Source organism: Halyomorpha halys, unplaced genomic scaffold (assembly GCF_000696795.3).
Source record: "Halyomorpha halys isolate HHAL.00 unplaced genomic scaffold, Hhal_1.1 Scaffold90.1, whole genome shotgun sequence".
Classification (NCBI taxonomy): Eukaryota; Metazoa; Arthropoda; class Insecta; order Hemiptera; family Pentatomidae; genus Halyomorpha; species Halyomorpha halys.
In genome coordinates this window covers 604,334-623,311 of record NW_027109220.1, presented here as the reverse complement: position 1 = coordinate 623,311, position 18,978 = coordinate 604,334, and the positions used below count along the sequence as shown (strand labels likewise).

The 18,978-nt window shown below is 33.9% G+C and overlaps 1 protein-coding gene across 1 annotated transcript in view; it reads left to right on the top strand.

Annotated features, from left to right (window-relative positions):
- mfas (midline fasciclin) overlaps window positions 1-18,978 on the top strand; it is a 60,013-nt gene that overhangs the window by 20,359 nt on the left and 20,676 nt on the right. Inside the window, exons 2-3 of the mRNA XM_014414927.3 lie at window positions 5,199-5,281; window positions 17,009-17,162. Coding sequence (XP_014270413.1) covers window positions 5,199-5,281; window positions 17,009-17,162 — 237 coding nt within the window. The remainder of the gene's footprint in view (window positions 1-5,198; window positions 5,282-17,008; window positions 17,163-18,978) is intronic.

The following is an 18,978-nucleotide window of genomic DNA, read 5'->3' as shown; positions in this document are numbered from 1 at the left end:
AACTGCTGGCCGATTGCGTGCCAATTCCGATGTGTATCACTATGGTACGCGTGCCTTCGGTTGGTTACACTTGTATACAAAAATAGAGGTACAACAAAGTAAAATATCGAGTCAATATCTAATTTGTGATAGTCTATCATCCTAGATTTTATAATTAATGCCGGTCTTATAATAATTTCATAATATTTTCTAAATTCGAAACACTTATACAAATGAGAGTCGCCTGAAAAAAATTCAAAATGATGTTTAATACAAAAATATATTCTGTAGGGCACGTATCGTGATACGGGGAATCCCCCAGTACTCATCATGTGAAACAAACCAAGAAGGCAATCAGTGCTCCCAGCCAAAATAATGATAGTGCGTGGAGTTAATTTGAAATGCACTCTGAAATTACATTGAAACCTTGGAGAGTGAGGTTGCTTGTGGACTGTTGTCTGTTTCTGTTGGTTATTATTTTGAAGAGAAAAAAGCTTATGAACTTATTTTGTGAAATCATTGGCCATTTGAAAATAAGCCAGTAGTATAAATATATAAAATTTAAAAACTACTTAGAATTTTTAGTTGGATTCATAGGCAGTTTGCCTATATGAATAGTCTAAAACTGCGAACTGTCTAAAATTACTTATTAGCGCCCTTCAGAAGAAGTGGGTAACATTAGTTAGTTGGTTTCCGAAATCCTGATATATAAATTGATTTCATAACTTGTTTCACTGATGGATCCGCTTAGCTAGATTAGGATCAAGTTCCTTTGTCCGCTTGCCTGGTTACTTAACCTACGCCTGGGTCAGATGTAACTTTTAAAATGATCTCAGATGCCTATGCAAGCGAGACATAAATTATAAAATAACCTATTTATTTGCAAAACTTTACTCACTCCCTTAATTCATATCGTTGGGACTAAATATAGAACACTTCTCTTGCTCCTCGTGCAGTTACCGGCGCAGACTGGCCTCAATAAGTGCCACCTACTTAGAGGCTAAAATGAAGCCTTGGAGTATTTTACCTCTATTCCCTCAAAGGCTCTCGATATATTCTTCATAAGTGATCCTTAGCCTTTTACCTCCAGGCCTAGCTTCTTCATTAATTATTTCCTCTCTTCACCCATGCGGCAAACCGAATCATTTCATTCTTTCCTAGCACTAGGTGTCCTTTGCTTACAGGTCTTGTGTATTTCATCCATTGGATCTAGATTCCTTGCCATTAAGTCCCATAATATTCGTTTCCCTGAGCTTTTTTTCTTTCTTTTTTTTTTTTTCTCATTTTGACTATAAACCCACGTATATTCAATGTGAATAGAAGATGGTCGGGGGTGCGGTCGTTATTTGTGCCGACGTTTTACCCTTATTTTAGGCCTTCTTTAAGGTTAGTAAACAAAACGTGATAAAAACAACAAAAATAGAATAACAAGAAATTAAGGAAATAACAAATAATACTATAAGATAGTGATATATAATACCGGAATAGTAAGAACCTAAACAGAAAGATAACAAACGTTAAAAATGTTAGTAAATGAAGAAAAGAAAGATATTAAAAATCAAATACTGCTGTAAGTAAACAATAAAATAAAATAAAAATTAACGGTATATATGATAATGTGAGAAGTATGAAAATTGAGGTAAAATTAACAAAATTAAGAAGTTATATATCGAAAGTTATATAAGTCAAAAGGAGAAAAGTAGTAAAACTAAAAGAAATAAGAAGTGATGAGCAGAAATAAATAACCTAGATAAGGAAAAGTGAATAAGGAAATAATTAAAGAAAGAAGAGGATTGGATGAGAAGAAAGAAGGAAATTAAAGTAATCAGAGATACATTTGACTCTGTAAGGCAACGAGTGTAAAAAATACGTTAGAGACAAACGGAAACAAATTTATAATAACGTATTTAGCTAACATTAATGTTAATGTAAATTTGACTTAGAGGGAAATTTATTCGAAGTCAAGTAGGTGTCTGATTATTTTAATTTTCTTCTTTCTTCTCATCCCATACCGCTCTTCTCTCTGTTCATCTTTCCTTACGTAGGTTATTTACTTCCGCTCATCACTTTTATTCATTATTTTTAGCTTCACTACTTCCCGCTTTTGATTTATATAACTTTAAATAACACTTTTTATTTTGTAAATTTTATCTATGTATTTTTATGCTTCTCACTATATCATGAATATCGTTTCCTTACGTTAATTTTTTTTTTATGATTTAAATTGACCACTATTTGATTTTATATTTTATTTTTCTTTACTAATATTTTAAATGTTTGTCATCTTTCTCTATAAATCCTTATTATCCAGTATTGTGTATTAACTTCTTGTGTTATAAACTTAATTTATTGTTATACAGTTTTGTTTTTTCACTTTATCGTGGTCGTTTTTTTTTTTTTTAGCCCTGGAGAAGGCTTAAACTTAAGCCGAAACTTTACACAGTAATAATTTATATTTAACCCGAAAAGCTGGGCAAAACTATTTGTCGATCTTCATATGTCTTAAATTAGTTGTTATGGTATTACTGATAAATATAATTTTATTGAACGAAGTTTTAAGAACTTAAATTCTTAAAATAATATAAGACTAAAATTTCGTAACTTAGAAAGTATATGTCCTCCCCATATGTGTATATTATGTCAAGCATTGAATGTCTTGATATATGTTAGGAGATATTTATTTAGATTTCAAAAATATTAGATATAATGTATTAAGAACTTATTTGTTTTTATCAAAATTTGATATATCATGTTTTAACAAAAATACAATATCACTTCAAACAACTAAACTTTCGTCATCTTCACCTTTATGATTACTTTAAATTAATTCTCGACCCCTATAATTTCTTACCTATATTTTTGTCATTAATATTCCCATAGCCTCCTTTTGGGCCATAGTCTATTAAACCTGATCCTTTTTAAATTCTACTCTGACTATTCATGGTCATGAACTGTAGTACATACCTTGATGGTGATCAGCAATAATAGAAATAAATAACTGGAAATTCTAAGACATTAGAAACGAGGGTTAATTACAAGCAGCTCAACTCAAACTAGAGAGATGGAAAACTTGATCTTTCATGGTCTTTCTTGCATCCCGTGGTCGCACGACTGTTCTGCTTCAGGCCGCATTCAGTACTCCAAAGATCTAGGCTGCTCAATAAAAATTCTATGTATAAGTAGAAATAAAGAAAAACCTAACTTCTAATGTAAATAAACATACAAAAAAGATTTAAGAAGAATTAAGAAGCATTATAAAATCAGTGGTTATCTAATACGTGCGTTTCATTTTATTGTCCCTTTTCATCTTTTAAGCTCGTCTTCCGACGTCCCATAAGTAGTCAGGGGGGGGGGGGCAAACGGGGACAAATTAAGGGTCCACCTAGTAGAAACGGCGAAAGCAAAATGTCAAAAAAGAGAAGAAGGAATAAGATCTAACACGCCTGGACTACTGTAACATACTGGCTTTATTGGGTTCAGTACATCTCTTTATATACATTCCATCTGCTGATCTTCTTAGTCAGCTAACATCGAAGTAACAGCTGACTCAGACAGTAACTCCCCCCCCCCCCACCAGTTCACGAACAATCCTCGTAAACTAATACTATTCAATATAATAACATTAAAAAAAAATAATAAAGAAAAGCTATTTACAATAATAAAAAAAATCCTATATACCTATTATTATAAAAACTCACAAGCTCCCTTAAATAAATGCTAAATACATAATTATTATTATAGTATTATTGTTTATATACATTCCATCAGCTGACTTAGACCTAAGTTTATATATGTACATATACATACATGTTTATAAACTTTATAAATGTCCAATAGTGTTTATATTAAACATTATCTCTCTTTCCATCTATCTACATCTTATTTCAAAGTTTTAATTGTTATTCTTACGGAATTGGGATGCCAGGAGGTGGTCGAAAATACGGGATTTGAAGTTTAGAACTAGTTAAGGGTATTAGAACACCGAAAGAAGTAACTTTTATAATCAAACTTTTAAGATTAGATAATATTGTACTTGTTTTACAAAAAAAAAAATCACTTGCCACTGTATTTTTAACAATTTTCTATGGGTGAGAAAATTGTATTCGTTTCTTCTTAACTATTTGAATCTCCATAGTTGACAAGAAGTGTTTCTAGGTATCACTATACCTTAAATATTACCTTAGGTTTTGAGTTTATTTTTTCTAATGGCTCGAAAATTGCTAATATATGACATCCCGATGATCTAATAATACAGAAAGCTAAAAAAAACATCTTGGTTTATTGATAGTTTGAAAAGGACAAGAAATATCAATAAGAAAAAGATATTCCTGGCGGATCACTGCAACTACTATAGGTGAGACTAAGAACATTTTTGGCTGATGTTGGTTAATAATAAAAATTAATTCTTTATTTATTCTGGGACCCATCCCTTTAGAATAATTATACAGAAATATTTGATGAATTAAGTTTAACAATAGGTTGGCTCCTGTGACAAAAATTATTTGTTAAATATGTAAGGTACAGCTTCGGAAAAGGAACAACTTATCACTTATATCACTTGTGACTATCATAACCCATCTCTAGTGCTGACCCTACACCTCTCTGGTTTCTACTACGCATGTTGAGTTCCGATTAGTTGTAATATTACTGAGACTGTTGAGGTTTAGTATGAGGGCACTCAAGAGTTGCGAAAATCATATAATAAGTACACAGATATCGATAGTTTAGGAAGCACTTATGTCATGAAAACAAATTAACAATAACCAAAATCTTAAGGTATAAGCGTTTAAAATAATATTTATTAGTCTTATTGTTTAACATGAATAAAAACAATTTACAAGAGTTATTTTTTACTCAGGAAAAAAAATTCAACTTAAAAAATGTAATCCAGTTTTATATAATCTTATTCACTCCCTATAACCACTGTTAGTCAATTCTAAACCCCATTAGATTTTTTGTGTAATGCTTTCTATTTTACTTGAATATGTGATGGGTACCTTGTTAGTTCCGGTCTGGTCGTTGATTAGCACATCAAAATTTATAGAATATTGAATTTGAAGAAGTTAATGATGTTCTTTCAGTTTCTTTTCTTGCCCGAAGTACATCTTCAACAAATATGCAATTATTCCATACACTCCTTAAATATTCTTTACTATTATTTGTGAAAATATTAAAATTTCATATTCAAAATGCTAAAAAGAGTTTTTTTGCGGTTGCAGGTTGACCGGGCTTGCGAAAAGAGATGTTAGCAGAGAAGAACTAGAGGATGACAAAGGGCTCACTGACCAATCAGCTTCTCAAGGTGAGTTGCCTCATTTGTTTGTTGTTAGCCACTCCATTATGATTCTAATATTTTTAACTCTACCTCACATATTTTCCCGTCTCTCCAATAATTTTACATATTGAATGATGTTTTTCCTGTGTTTATAATAAGCTTTAATTTAGATAAACAATATTCACTCGTTCCTAATAAGCCCAGCCTACTAACGAAAAAAAAATTTCTTTTTTTTAGATTCAATTATAAAAATTGAATAGTAATGGTATTGCATAATAGGATAATAAACAGTTTTCCACATTATTATTTGTTTTTCTCTTTAGCTAAACCAATCCTGAGTTCAGGCCTTTCAGTTAACCAGTTTTCTACGATCTCAGTTTTTTAATATTTTATATTATTTTATTGATTTTATTTATTTATATAATAGTATTCGCATTAGTTGTAATAGTTGTTACAATTTAGTTAAAAAAAACTATTAATAATGTAGTACAACAAAAATATCGATTATTAAGAACGAGCTTGTATAATATGTAATGATTGCGAAACAATTGTGTTATAATAATAATAATTTATTGTAAAGTACTTTATTTTGGTTGTTTGTTTTTTTTATTTGGGTTAATTTATAATTAATAAATATCAATAAAAATGATTGAGGCAAAAACCATTTGGACCATATTGCACCAACAATTTTTGAATATATAACAATATAATAATACACCTTTTTACAAGTTTTATTATATATCTATTTATATATGATTTCATGTATACAACTCATGAATGTATTTATTTCAATTTTTTTTATCTTATTATTTGCGTTATTTACTCGGTCTTTTTTTTCTGGTATTTTATGTACAAAATTTATAAATTAATATTATGCTCAAAATTCATTTTTAAAACCTATATTCATATTAAAATTATTTAAGCTGAAATGTTTTTTTTCCTCCATATTTTTCCAAAATTTATTACTTTTAGAACTGAATTGGAAGCAAATTGGTGAATCATCTTATACTTTACTCTCCAGCATATCATGTGGATTCCCTTGCAGGTCACACCCCACAATTACTTTATATTCCCTCGGCATGGTCTTTACGATATGCACTCTCAAAATGCCCTTATTAAATCCACAATGATTAAAACCTAGTTCCGCCTCCCTCTCTACCCCACAAGGGCCACCCAGGGTGATAACCTATACTTTTCCACAGCTTCTCGACTCATGATAGTACTGGAACTACCGGTGTCTAACAGACATTCCTGCTATCTCTATTATAGGAAAATCGCCGTGCTCTCCTCTCATTTGGTTGATCTACGTGCGATAGCCCCTCTGTGAGAACTCTCCTCCTGTTCTAGCTGCTTATCCTTTTCGTCTCCAAGTCCTCCTCTTGCCTTGCTGGCTATCCTCTCACTCATAGTCCCCTGCTACAGTTTCTGTCCCTGTAGTCTCGGACATTTTATGTCCTTCTGCCCCACATTCAAAACATCGGGTGTGTGGACATTGTGCTACGAGGTGCCCAGTTTTACCATACCCATGGCACTTACGGTCCTCCCGCCGACCATTGTTTCTGGGTTTAGCTTGGCTGCTTCTATTTTCTCTTCTACCATCTCTGTATTATCTCCTCCAAGGGTTCGGCATGTTTCTTGGCCGATGATATTCTATCCGAGTCCACCCCGGCTCCTCTACTTCCATTTGGGCCTCCACCTCTCTAGCGCTTGTATCTATGAGATCTTGAGTAATTTATACAAATGAGCGCTCTCTCGCAAATCCCTCCTTCTTCCCCAGCTCTTCCGCTAATTGAATCTTTAGTATTGTGGACAGGAATCATCTTCCATTCTGGTTCTTCAACATCCATTCTGGATTCCTGTTCCCGGTCGCTGGATAGGAATTGCATCCGACCCTGTACCTGGATTGTTTCCATCATCTCACTTAGTTTATCAGCGATTCTGTTGTATCGTGCCAAGAGTTCCGCGTCATACTGCCCACTAGACAGTTTCGGTTTCTTTGTCTTTCTAATCATCATGAATATGTCCTCCTCTGGGGTCCAAGGTCCTCCTCCGAATGCCTTCTTTAATCTCTCCTTGATAACTCTTCAAGGGGTCTCTTCGTCCGCCTGAATCTGATTGAGGATGCTCCTTTTTATCCTCTGGATGACCCCACTATGCAGACGACCGCGGCTTTTAGTGCCTCCGCACTTTCACTATCGAGTAGATTTGCGATAAACTGTGCTTAAATTCGGCTGATTAGTCGGTCACCCCCTTTTATTAAGTGCCTCAGTTCTCCCGTTTCCCCCGTAAACCGTTCCAGATCAGAAACGGCCTTCCTCAAGTCTTGGGCGGTCACAGTGCGAACTTTGGTCCACTCTAGTGTTGTTACGTGTGCTTCTACAAGAGAGGAGGAAACTCTGGGGGTGGAGGATTCCCCTCTGTGGGAGGTACATTCTCGACCCCGTTTTGAATTAAAGCTTTCAAGTTCAAGACTGGTGTCTAACGATACCGTTGCCATTAGCAGCCATTATTTAAACAAAAATGAGAGAGGAAAAAAAATTTGAAGATGACAAAATTACTCTAGTATATAAAGTTCCTGGGTTTCGACACCGGTTAAACGTTTGTGAGCTCAAAGACTGAAAAAGAGAAAAGGGAGATAGAAATGACAAACTCGCTTGTTACTAAAAGACTGACTTTTAGTGTGTTTCGTACCTCTATATATACATCTACTAGATCACCTGACATTGAAAGAACAGCTGACTTACATATATAGTGGTGGATTAAGAAAACGTGCAGGAGGTGATAAGCGAATGCAATGTATGCCTTAGCACGAAATATGACCGCCATCCACCCAGAGCAGTGCAAGAGGAGTTGCCCACAGCCCAATGACCGCTTTGCTACATCCAAATTGATTCCTTTACCTGGAAAGGGTTTAAGTGGATTACGGCCATCGATCTGTTGAGCAAAGTGGCCATGGCCATTACGGGTTTCTCGTTGTTTAAAGTCCTCTTTGGACTCCAGGGAAGACGCAGGAATTTCATGGATACAGCTGAGGGGGAGGGAGAAGTTACCAGCCACGAGATGATCATGCGTTCGTTATGGGAGAGAGCCAAGGGGAAGATTGAGCGGGAGAAATGTAGGCGAGTGGCATGAAAAAATTTGAACCTCTGCGATTTAAGGGGGAGCGTTAAGATTGGAACTATCGTTTATCGATGGTTAGGATCCAATAGGGTGAAGGAATCTCTACGTTATGAGGGTTCATTACGGGTGATTACGATTCCGGACATAATGAAGTAACTATCGAAAGTATAGAGGAACCAAGAAAGAGGCGAACGGTCCGTATTGAGCAATTAAGGTTCCCAGCGGGAACCAGCATCGTAAGCACCTGGGGTACTCCCTCTTCGATATTGTGTATTTGTTTTACTTTTTTTTTTAAGTATGGTAAAGTGTAAATACGGAAGTTGTGTGAATAGTGAGAGGAAGTGTACAGATAGAAAGATTTGTTAATTTTTATTTATTTTGTTATTTTCTTTTTGAGTTTTGTGATGGCAATTCCATTCAGTTTGTAGATATTAGGATTGGTTTAGTTTAGTATGTTAGTCTTGTTTAAGATTTTTTTTTGTTTGTATGTTTTGTCTATTTGTTATACAGTTGTTCATTTTTGAGTTTACGAAGAATTGGTCGTAAATTGGAAGGGGGGGGGAGTTATTTTTACAGTGTGTGTAATAATAATCTTAATCCATGGCCGGTATTCTGATTACCCTACTTCCTTTTTTTTAGTAGATTATTCAATGGGACCAAATGCTTCGTCATTTCCGGGACAAAACGCCTATAGTCAATTAAAGCTCCCAGGATCCGTCTAATCCCCTTTCCCCTCGGCACCGCCATTTTCTAGAGCCCCTCTACTTTGCGCGCATCCGGTTGGACACCCATACTTGAAGTTGTATGCCCCAGGAAACTGATTTTTTCATGTCCCAATGAAGACTTCTCCTATGACAATTTAAGGCGAATTATCTAAAACTCTAGAACACGGTTCTCAAATGTTCCTCATGTCCTCGCTCGGACTTACTAAACACTAGCAGGTCGTCCATTAACCTGTGAAAAGTGATGGGGCCATTGTTCAGCCCGAAAAGCATACGCGTGAACTCATAGTGACCGCGTTCAAACGTGAATGCCGTCTTAGCCTGATCCCTCGGATGGATTTTGATCTGGTGGTAACCAGCTTTGAGATCCAGGGTGCTAAATATAGTCGATCCGCCCAACCTGTCGAGGATGTCTAACCGGGGAATGGGATAACGGTTATCTTCCGTGTTCTCATTTAATTTTCGGTAATCGATCACAACGCGGTATTTCTCCTTGTGCTCTCCCAGCGAAGGCTTCTTCTTAACCGCCCAACAAGGGACTATTATAGGGCGAGATACTATTGGTAATGATTCTCTGACTTTAAATTATCCAACTCCTCCCTAATAAGGCACTCTCCAGGTGTCTATAAGGTATCTTTCTCCTCCAACAATGATGATAGGCTGACCGCCTTGCTTCCCTTTTATACCATAACTCACTAAAGTGCGGCCGCCTCTCCTCTGGTTATCACCTCAGATATCTTCTTGCCCTCTTCTCCCATCGTCCGCTCGCCTCCACACCTGTCTTGTACTCTTGGGTACATCTTCACGTCTCTTCTGCCATTCCTCCAACTCTGTTTCTGATACCTCTGACGTTTCGGGTGACTCCATAGCCGATTTTTGAGATCTTAGAATCCGTCTCCTTACCCTTTTGGCATTTATTTCCATGGGCTCACCCTGGTTTACTTCTCTCCTTTGAGACATATAGGGGCATTGTTTCGTTATATGCCCCTCATTACCGCATTTAAAGCGCCTGGTTCGCGGACACTCCGCCACCAGGTGCCCAACCTTCCCACATCCGTGGCACTTACGGTCCTCTCGTCGACTATTGCCTCTGTGTGGTCCTCTCTCTCTCGCTATCTCGGTAGTCAAGTTTGCTCCAGGAGTTGGCAGCGTTCCTTGGACGACCGTATTCAACCCGGGTCTACCCCGGCTCGTCCTCTTCCATTCTGGCCTCTTTGGCACTCGTGTCCATTAAGTCTTGAGCGCACTCTACAAAGGAGCGTTCTCTCGGGAGACCTTCTCTCTTGCCCAATTCCTTTGCTACTAAATCTTCTGTATGCCCGATAGAAATTGCATCCGGCCCTCTACTTGATCTGCAGTTATTATGTCGACGGTGCGGTTAAACCTTGCGAATAGCTCACCAGCATATTGTCCACTTCATTTCTCTAAACATGCCTCCTGCATCGTCCTGAATGCTTTCTTCAGTCTGGCTTTAATTAAACTTCGGGGTGTCTCCTCATATGCCTGGATCTGATTGAGCATGCTGCGTTTCACCTTACAGATGACAGTTGCCCACAACGCTTTGGCGTTCTCACTGATTTTCATTTGTATTCGCTACAATTCGGGCCATTAATCGACCCCCTCCTTTAAAGAAATGATTCAATTCCCCCATCTCCCCAGCGAATCTTTTTATATCGGAAACAGCTTTTCTCGGGTTCTGAGCCGTTGCCGTGCGGACCTTGCTCCATTCTAGGGCGATTGTGTGAGCTTCTCCCAACGAGACTTCCGGTAGATGGGGAAGATCCTGCTGAGGTGACAGGCCAACTGCCTCTGAAGGTGGTTGGTTGCCTTCGACTAAAGGTATTTGAATGCGTCAAAATTCAGCACTGGCGCTCTTGACAAATATAATACTGTTATCCATAATTCAGAAGCAGAACAAAACAACTATAAGAATTTTTTTAAAAAATAAGACTGATAGGAAACGAGAAAAACAAAACTTCTTCTTGCCACTAAAATTAGTTCGCTAATCCGTGGTCCCGGGTTTCGGCACCGGTTATATGATAGCGGGTTCAAAAATAAAAATAAGGAACAAGAAAACACACTCACGGTTGCTGCTGATAGACTCCTATCACTTATCATAATTCTATTCCGTTTAGAATGTCTATTACAATCTATTATTAAATGTATTGTTGATAATATGATAGGGACTGAACTTCATACTAATCCTTATTTGTTTTTTTCCCCTAACATTCCACTTCTTTATCTAACCCTCGCTCAATTTCGCGATTTCCTTTTTTTTCTGAATAATTATTAAAATTTATATCTGTACCCGGTCTATAAATATTTTCTTAATTTATATGATTTTATATTCTATCAATCATCATCATCAATCAACGGGTTTACAACCCTTCATTGGATCCTACTGAAGTAGCTTCCGCTAGTTTATTCAATCTGGTCCAGCTGTGCTCCAACTTCGTACTCCGAGCAGTTTCCTCGATTTATCATTTTGGGTTTAAGATGTTCATAATGTCCACGTGCTCTTAAGTATCCGACTTCATGTTTTTGAAATGTATTTTTCACTTAAGTATTTAGATTATATTTGAAATATTCTACGTTACATTTTCATAATGTGATGAAAAAGTATTATACCATTTTATCTTTGAAGATAAAAATATAATTTTCAAGTATTATTGATATGACGAAAAATATGAAAACTAAAAAAATAAATGAACTTTTTTTAAGTTCCAGTTCCTAACTAAATTACTTGCGGACATTCAGCGTCTAAAATAAACCTATAATAAATACCTTTATTGTTACACTCAACATTAGCCAACTCTATTTGTTTTTGTTATAATTTTATTGGCTATTGTCAACTGACAGTTGCTATTGTTTCTATTCATGTATCATTTCACATCAATATCTTTATGAACGTATTTCGAGTTTATGGATCAGAATACCTATCGTTTATTGAATCTCAACGAATTATGTAATAAAATATGACAGGAAAAAATAGAATGTATTAGATATTAAAAAAATCTTATTTGTATTAGTTAGGTACAACCCTTAATGATTAAGTGGACTACAATCGTGGCTTTTGAAGAGAATGTTGAAATGGAGTTGTAATATTTTTTTTCTAGGAGGGGGATTTAAGAGAGGGGAGGTATTACTCAAAATATAAACTTTATGAACAATTTTTTTCATAGATTTTAAGGGAGTTTATCCCCCTGATCTTTCTGTGCGTGCGTCACTACTAAGTTTTGCTGCTATTCTCAGCGTGCTCCAATTTGTTAAGTGAAAAAAAATTAGGTCTAAGGAGCTCTCCATCCCCCCGTGTTGATTGCTGGGTGTTAAAGAAGAATATATCTTCGATATTCGTTCAGTTTTTTTAGCATTTTACTTAATAATCGAAACCAATCAATTCATTCATATATATTGATTAGTAATTTTTTAAAATTGACTTTTATTGTAGTTCCTGTGGATATAAATGAGACATTTAATTCTCGACTACTTCGGATTCTCATTGACTTATTGACAATCCACATTATTACATTCGAAAAAATTACTTGATTTTTAATTATTTTTAAATTGAAAAAAATATAGCCAGTGAAAAGTTTCATTTATTAAAGCGGCCTCCGCATCTGAAACCCAAAACGCAATGGTCCATTGCGCCTTTCGCCTTTCCATTCAATAAAAGAAGTTTTGTCAAACTTTTAGCTGCTGAAATGACACAATTTAAAGCTTTAATGATTGTATGTTCGGTAAACCTTTGAATGCCTGTAAGTATGAATATCTTGAGTATCGGGTAATAGTCCAAAAGGAGAAATCTATATAGTTTCACCGAATTTTTTTTATTACTTTAATGAAAACTATTTACAGTGAAAATTCAAAATGGATGACTCTTCCAATCGTAGTAAGGGTGAATAAAAAATGATGGTTATTCCAGAAATTACAAAAACAAAATCATTTTGAAGTTTTTTCGAGTGAAGAAAAAATTGATTCTCTTAACTTTTTCAGTACCTCTTACAGTTTCAGCGATGTCACTCTCTCAAACCTTGCTAATTAAAACAAAAAATTAAATGTTATGATAACCTATAAGATATTTGACGAACGTGTACTTTCTTTAGGTTTCATTTTTATTCAAGATAGAGCTAGAAATTTGATTTTGGTATTTCCATTTTATTTTTTATTTATTGTAACCTCTGAAAGGAATAATATTTACTTTATTTTCTTAATATTTTAGATTCATTTATTGGATGAATTGAAGTGAATAGCTCTTTCTTACTAACTTTCTATATTTTAATTTATCAGTTACATCACGAAATGATGGCCATCGCCCCATCATCAGGTACTCAACAATATAAATTAACACAATCATACTAAGCATACAACAACGTAATAATTCGACCACAATAATTTATTTAAAACAATTACCCTAACATAACTATGTCCTCACATTTCAAGTTTTATAATTAATATGGTCTCCTTATTTATTCATACGTGCAAAAGTCACAATATTCACTGTTGCTGTCCTTTGATTTAACAATGAGTAATAATTAAAATGTCATACATAAAAATAGTAGAAATCTTGATACATTAAATATTATGTTTATAATACTTTAACAGTAATAACAAATAATAAAAATAGAAATAGTACTATGGACAAACCCTTAGAAATAAGCAATAAAATTAATGATAAGACTAATATCAAAAGAAAGTCTTTTAGGAAAATAATAAAACCTTATCAAATGATGATAACTGATTTTTATAGAAATGCAGATAATAAAATGTCAGATAAAGTTGATATATAAGACAAAATAGATCAGAATGATTATTGAAATTATAGAAAAAATATGAATATTTTAAAATGAATCATGTACCAGGTTTAACTGATAAAATTAAAATGACATTTATAAAATATGACCTCAGTAATATAAAATTAGGATTATATTATGATAATAAATTAGGAAATACCTCAACAACATGAAAAATAAAAAATTAATTGCCATAATTGTGAAGGGGCATATATTGGTGAAACATGCAAAAATGTAAAAACTGGAATTGAACGACATAAGAGTAATTGTAATAACATTATCACTACAGCACTGGCCCAACATAGTATTAAACTTAAACATAATTTCGATTTTAAAAACCCGAAAATTTTGGAAATATTGAATCACTCTAAAAATAGGAAAATTATTGAAGCAATTCACAAAACTAAAAACATTGATAATGTAATTAATTTTAAGACTGATACTAATAATTTAAGTACATATTATATAGACATTATAAATCATATATTTGTATAGAATTATGTTGACTAAATTTTAATACAGTGGTGACGTATTATAAATATGTTTTAAAAGTTTTTAATAGACTCATCTTTTTAATGAATAGAGGTAGGAAATTTAGCATAGTGGTAAAAAATTTATTATCGCTATTTATAAACTTGGTTCAAATGTTGTTAACTTAATGTTTTAATATATTTAGATTTTTCCTTATTTTAGATATGAAATTTTAATTATTACTTATTGTAAAACCAACAGACAGCAATAATATTAAGATAATTGTTTTATATAAATTTTTGTTGTTAAATTATTGTATTGTTGTATGCATAGTATGATTGTGTTAATTTGTATTGTAGATTGGGCGATGCCTCGGAAACGTTGTAACTGGTAAATTAAAATTTAGAAACTTACTAAGGAAGAGAAGAGTTATTCAGTTCGATTCATTAAAAAAAAATACTTAATTTTATTACAAGTTCTAAGATTAGTTAGGTTTTGTCTAAAATCCTCTCAGCTCTTCGGTTATGTAAGCATATTAGATGCAGAAGATGTTCAGGTGAGGTACCTGAATTGAAGTTATAATAGTACAAATTGACAATCTAACAAGGCCACCTTCATTATGTTCAATTAGAGATTTCCTTAGTTGGCTAGTAGTTAATTGTCTTACTCGTCTTATGTTTTCCTTCGCTGAACTGCCTCCATATGATAATTTTAGACTAAGATCCAATCTATTAGCCGACTATTTCCATTAAAGCTCCGCCTAATTCGAGTCAATTAGTTTCACTTATTTAAGTAACTAATTGATTTGGAATAATTGATTAGTGAACTAACTCAATTACAATTTACACATATTATAAGAGGGTTACAACGTAATTTATTAACTTTTTGAGCATGAAGATGCCTCTGCCCTTGATGATTACTCTATCATCAGGAGCCCTTTCTGCTTGTAAAAACAGCTTATGACTTCAAGGGCAGAATGAACTTTGAACGTTCTAATGACTAGGATGGCAACGAATTCAATCCAATCCAAAAACAAACACCGAAATAATTTAAATTTTAATTAATATCAGTAGAATAAATTATGACGGTATAGGTGAAACAAGTAATTAAAATATCGATTGTCAACCTTCCTTTCAGAAGTTTTGAGAATTTCGAAATTAGCTTTTATTTTTTAGTTACAATAAATGAAATATCTTTTGGTAGTGAAGTCGACTTAGTAAAATATTCCGGTTCTGCTTCAGTGCACTTAAATCTGTAATTTACTTTATAAAGATTTTCAATTAAATATTATCAAAGGAAATCCAATTTTAAAACTATTTTATATTTGAGATTTTTACATACTGAATGTGTAATGTATCAACACACATACTGAGTTGACTCAGATATCAAATTGTAATAAATTTAATGTAGTTTGAATAAGCTAACCATAACGTTTTCTGTCGGATACGTAGTTTGGGAGCTATAAATTGGAAACTAAAATCACTGCCAATATTCCGGTATTATTTACTACTGCTTTAGGTTTCAACGACTCTACGAAAAATTATAAATGTAATGCCTTGGTACTGGTATTGGTATTTGGTGGGGCAAGTGGGCTTAGTGGTCCTTTTAGCCAACCCCTGGCGGCTACCTGAGTTGCTGCCGTGTACTAACCAAGGTGTCAAGATTCATTTTTCGGGACCGCCAAAAAATAAATATTAACTGCCCCAGGTGGGAATCGAACCCACAACGTTCCGAACCGTGCGCCCTGGGACTCTACTTGGTCCTTTTAATTTTCGACCATACGGCAACGTTGCTAGAGCGCGCTCAAGAAAGGTCACTTTTTGGTTCTCTGTGAAAAACTATTTAAAAAATACCTTATTACTGCCCGGTTTGACCTAGGCTTACCTGACATTTGTAAACTAGTATGTTTCAGGTGTATGTCATTAATACTGGGACACTATTAGACACTTAAAACAGTTTTTTTCTTCTTCGTTTTACGCAGAGAACTTAACTTGGTCTTCCTAAAGCGCGTTCTTGCGATATCACATTGGTCGAAAATTAAATGTATTACGCAGCCGGTTGGAACTTTTTTCTGTTTTTTTTTTTGTTTTTTAAAATGTTTACCATAGAAAAATACTTACTTTTTGAGATATAAACCAAAGATTGACAACATTTTGTTTTATGTTTTCTATTTTTGCTCGCTACCGAGGTGGAAAACCTGAAATTCGAATTCAGCATCCCAAAAACATCGAATCGTTGGGAAAATATTCAATTTTTTTTTTTTTTTCTAAAAATGCTATATTAGGATCTTCGATGTTCGGAATATTTCACAGCATTAAAAATTGTGAAAAAAGGAAAAAATTAAAATTAATAATACAAATATTTGAATTTTCGTCTATAATAAAGCATAACATTCTTATGGTTTGTTTTTTTCGAATTGATTTTTTTTATATTAGATTAATAATACTATTAAAACGTGCGTCATTTGTACCAAGTGTTCATTAAAACACCAAAATTTGTCTCCTTCTCTTCTAACAAACATTCGTTTATTATATTGTATAATCAACGGACTGTTTTATTATATATCCTATTTTACCTGATTCTCCTAGTTTCCGTTCGTAGTTGCCTATATATATTTATGATTTATGAAGGTATTGTTTTTTTTTTTACAGAAAACACCAAAGAGGAAACGACAAAGAAACCGGAAGAAATAGATGACGACGAAGATAGTGATGAAGATCCATTTGATCTAATTCCTGTTCGTAGCATCTTCGATAACTTACCCAACATTTTTGGCATTTCCCAACCAAAGAGTTGGTGGTCTGGGTGAGTCTTCTTTTATCTCATAGCCCATTGTTATACATATAAATCCAAACATTTTTGTTGCTAAGGTTATTGTTAGGTAGGTTATGGTATATTAATCAATACAATTGAACTAATTGATTTTTATAATTCTCAATCAATTTTAATAATTAAAAATTTAAATAAAAATTGATAAATACTCGTTCACTTCAATTTCGAGATGGTTAACATTAGCAGTACCACTGCAAACCATTAATGCTTTGGGTTTAATATTTGCAAAGGAATTACTGTTTCTTGACCACTGATTATGCAATTAGATTATCATTCTCGTTCCAAACCAGGTTTTTTTCTCTATCTATTATACCATTGGTACCCACCTTAAAAAGGCTGACTGTGCTCGAAGACTGCTAACGACCCCTAGAGTAATCTACTCACAGGTGATTAATAGAATGTAAATTTTGTGCCATAATAGGATTCGAACTTGAGCACTATTCAACATAACAGGAAAGATAAATGAACACACCACTCACTCCGATACGATTTTTCCTCAGCTGTATGTCAATATCAGATCTTGAAGTTTCCAAACTGGGCTTTGCTACAACAAAGTCATAACTAGTAAATCACGAGTTTCTAATTAATATCATTGGGACCCGCAGACTTCTATGGGTAGAGAATCACTGCAAAGATGTTATGACATCACTTGAAAATATTCAATTCCTTTAATGTGACTTTTTTCTTGCAGATTTTTATGTTGTTTCTCCCTCTATAGCCAAATGTGCTTACAAGGTCCCCCTTTTCATTGCCCAAGATTCCGCAGTGGGCTGGAGCCCCGACCAAGACAGGTACAGTTTAATGCTGTACTTTTTTATTTCTAACCCTTGGTGTCGACAGGACCATCTGTCCTCCCCCCCGTAATTAATTAAATAATTAATCTCCGGGACCATTTCATTCAATTTGGTCTCTTCCGTCCCCCAACAATTGAGGCAAAAGATCCCCATCACCTGAAAAATTGTGAATTTTTAGGGTGCGACGTTGTTACATAAACGAACTGTATATGAAAAAACATATCATGTTTTGTCACTAACCTCTAATAGCCTCCCTAAGAGTTCTACAGCTCTAAATTATTTTAAGAAATAGTTCTGTTAATTAAGACATGAAAACTACTTATTTTGTTGATAGCAAAAATGTTATAGATTGTCAATGTTGTACAAAACCTGTAGTTGGGCGTGCGTACTTTTGAATGATATTCTTCATGTCCGAAACAACAGGATTTTTTTTTTTTTTATTTATACTAACTACTCTCAGTAAGGATTTTTCATAATATTTGCCAAAATAAGGTTACCGAATGATGAGTTCTCTCTTCAGTAAAAAAATTATATTTTTTCTGAACTGTGTCTCGGGAAATTATTAAATGTACAGAGCTCTTTCATGGCTCAAATGTTTCCTAAATTTTCTGTACTTTAAACAAGGTATGCTTTTTCGGTTAGTATTGAGTTGATCTGGGCTCTATTTCATACTGAAGGCTAATAGTATTAGTTGAAAACACAAGTATAGAAACAATGTGTTAATTACACTAATACTTATTTTTTTCATGATAGGGAGGACTATTAGTGATATTACAGGAGTTAAAAAGTACTAACGTACAAGTTACTATTGTACAAGTCAGTGTCATTGTATTAAGTTAAATCTACAAGACTAATAATATTAGTTTGTATTTTATCATGAAACAGGGCCGTGATGTCGTGATGAGGTCGAATATTTAAATTTTTAAATATAAGATGGTCAGGGTTGCGGTCAAAAAAAGAACCAAAGAAAGAATCTTCTTATATTTAAATTTTTA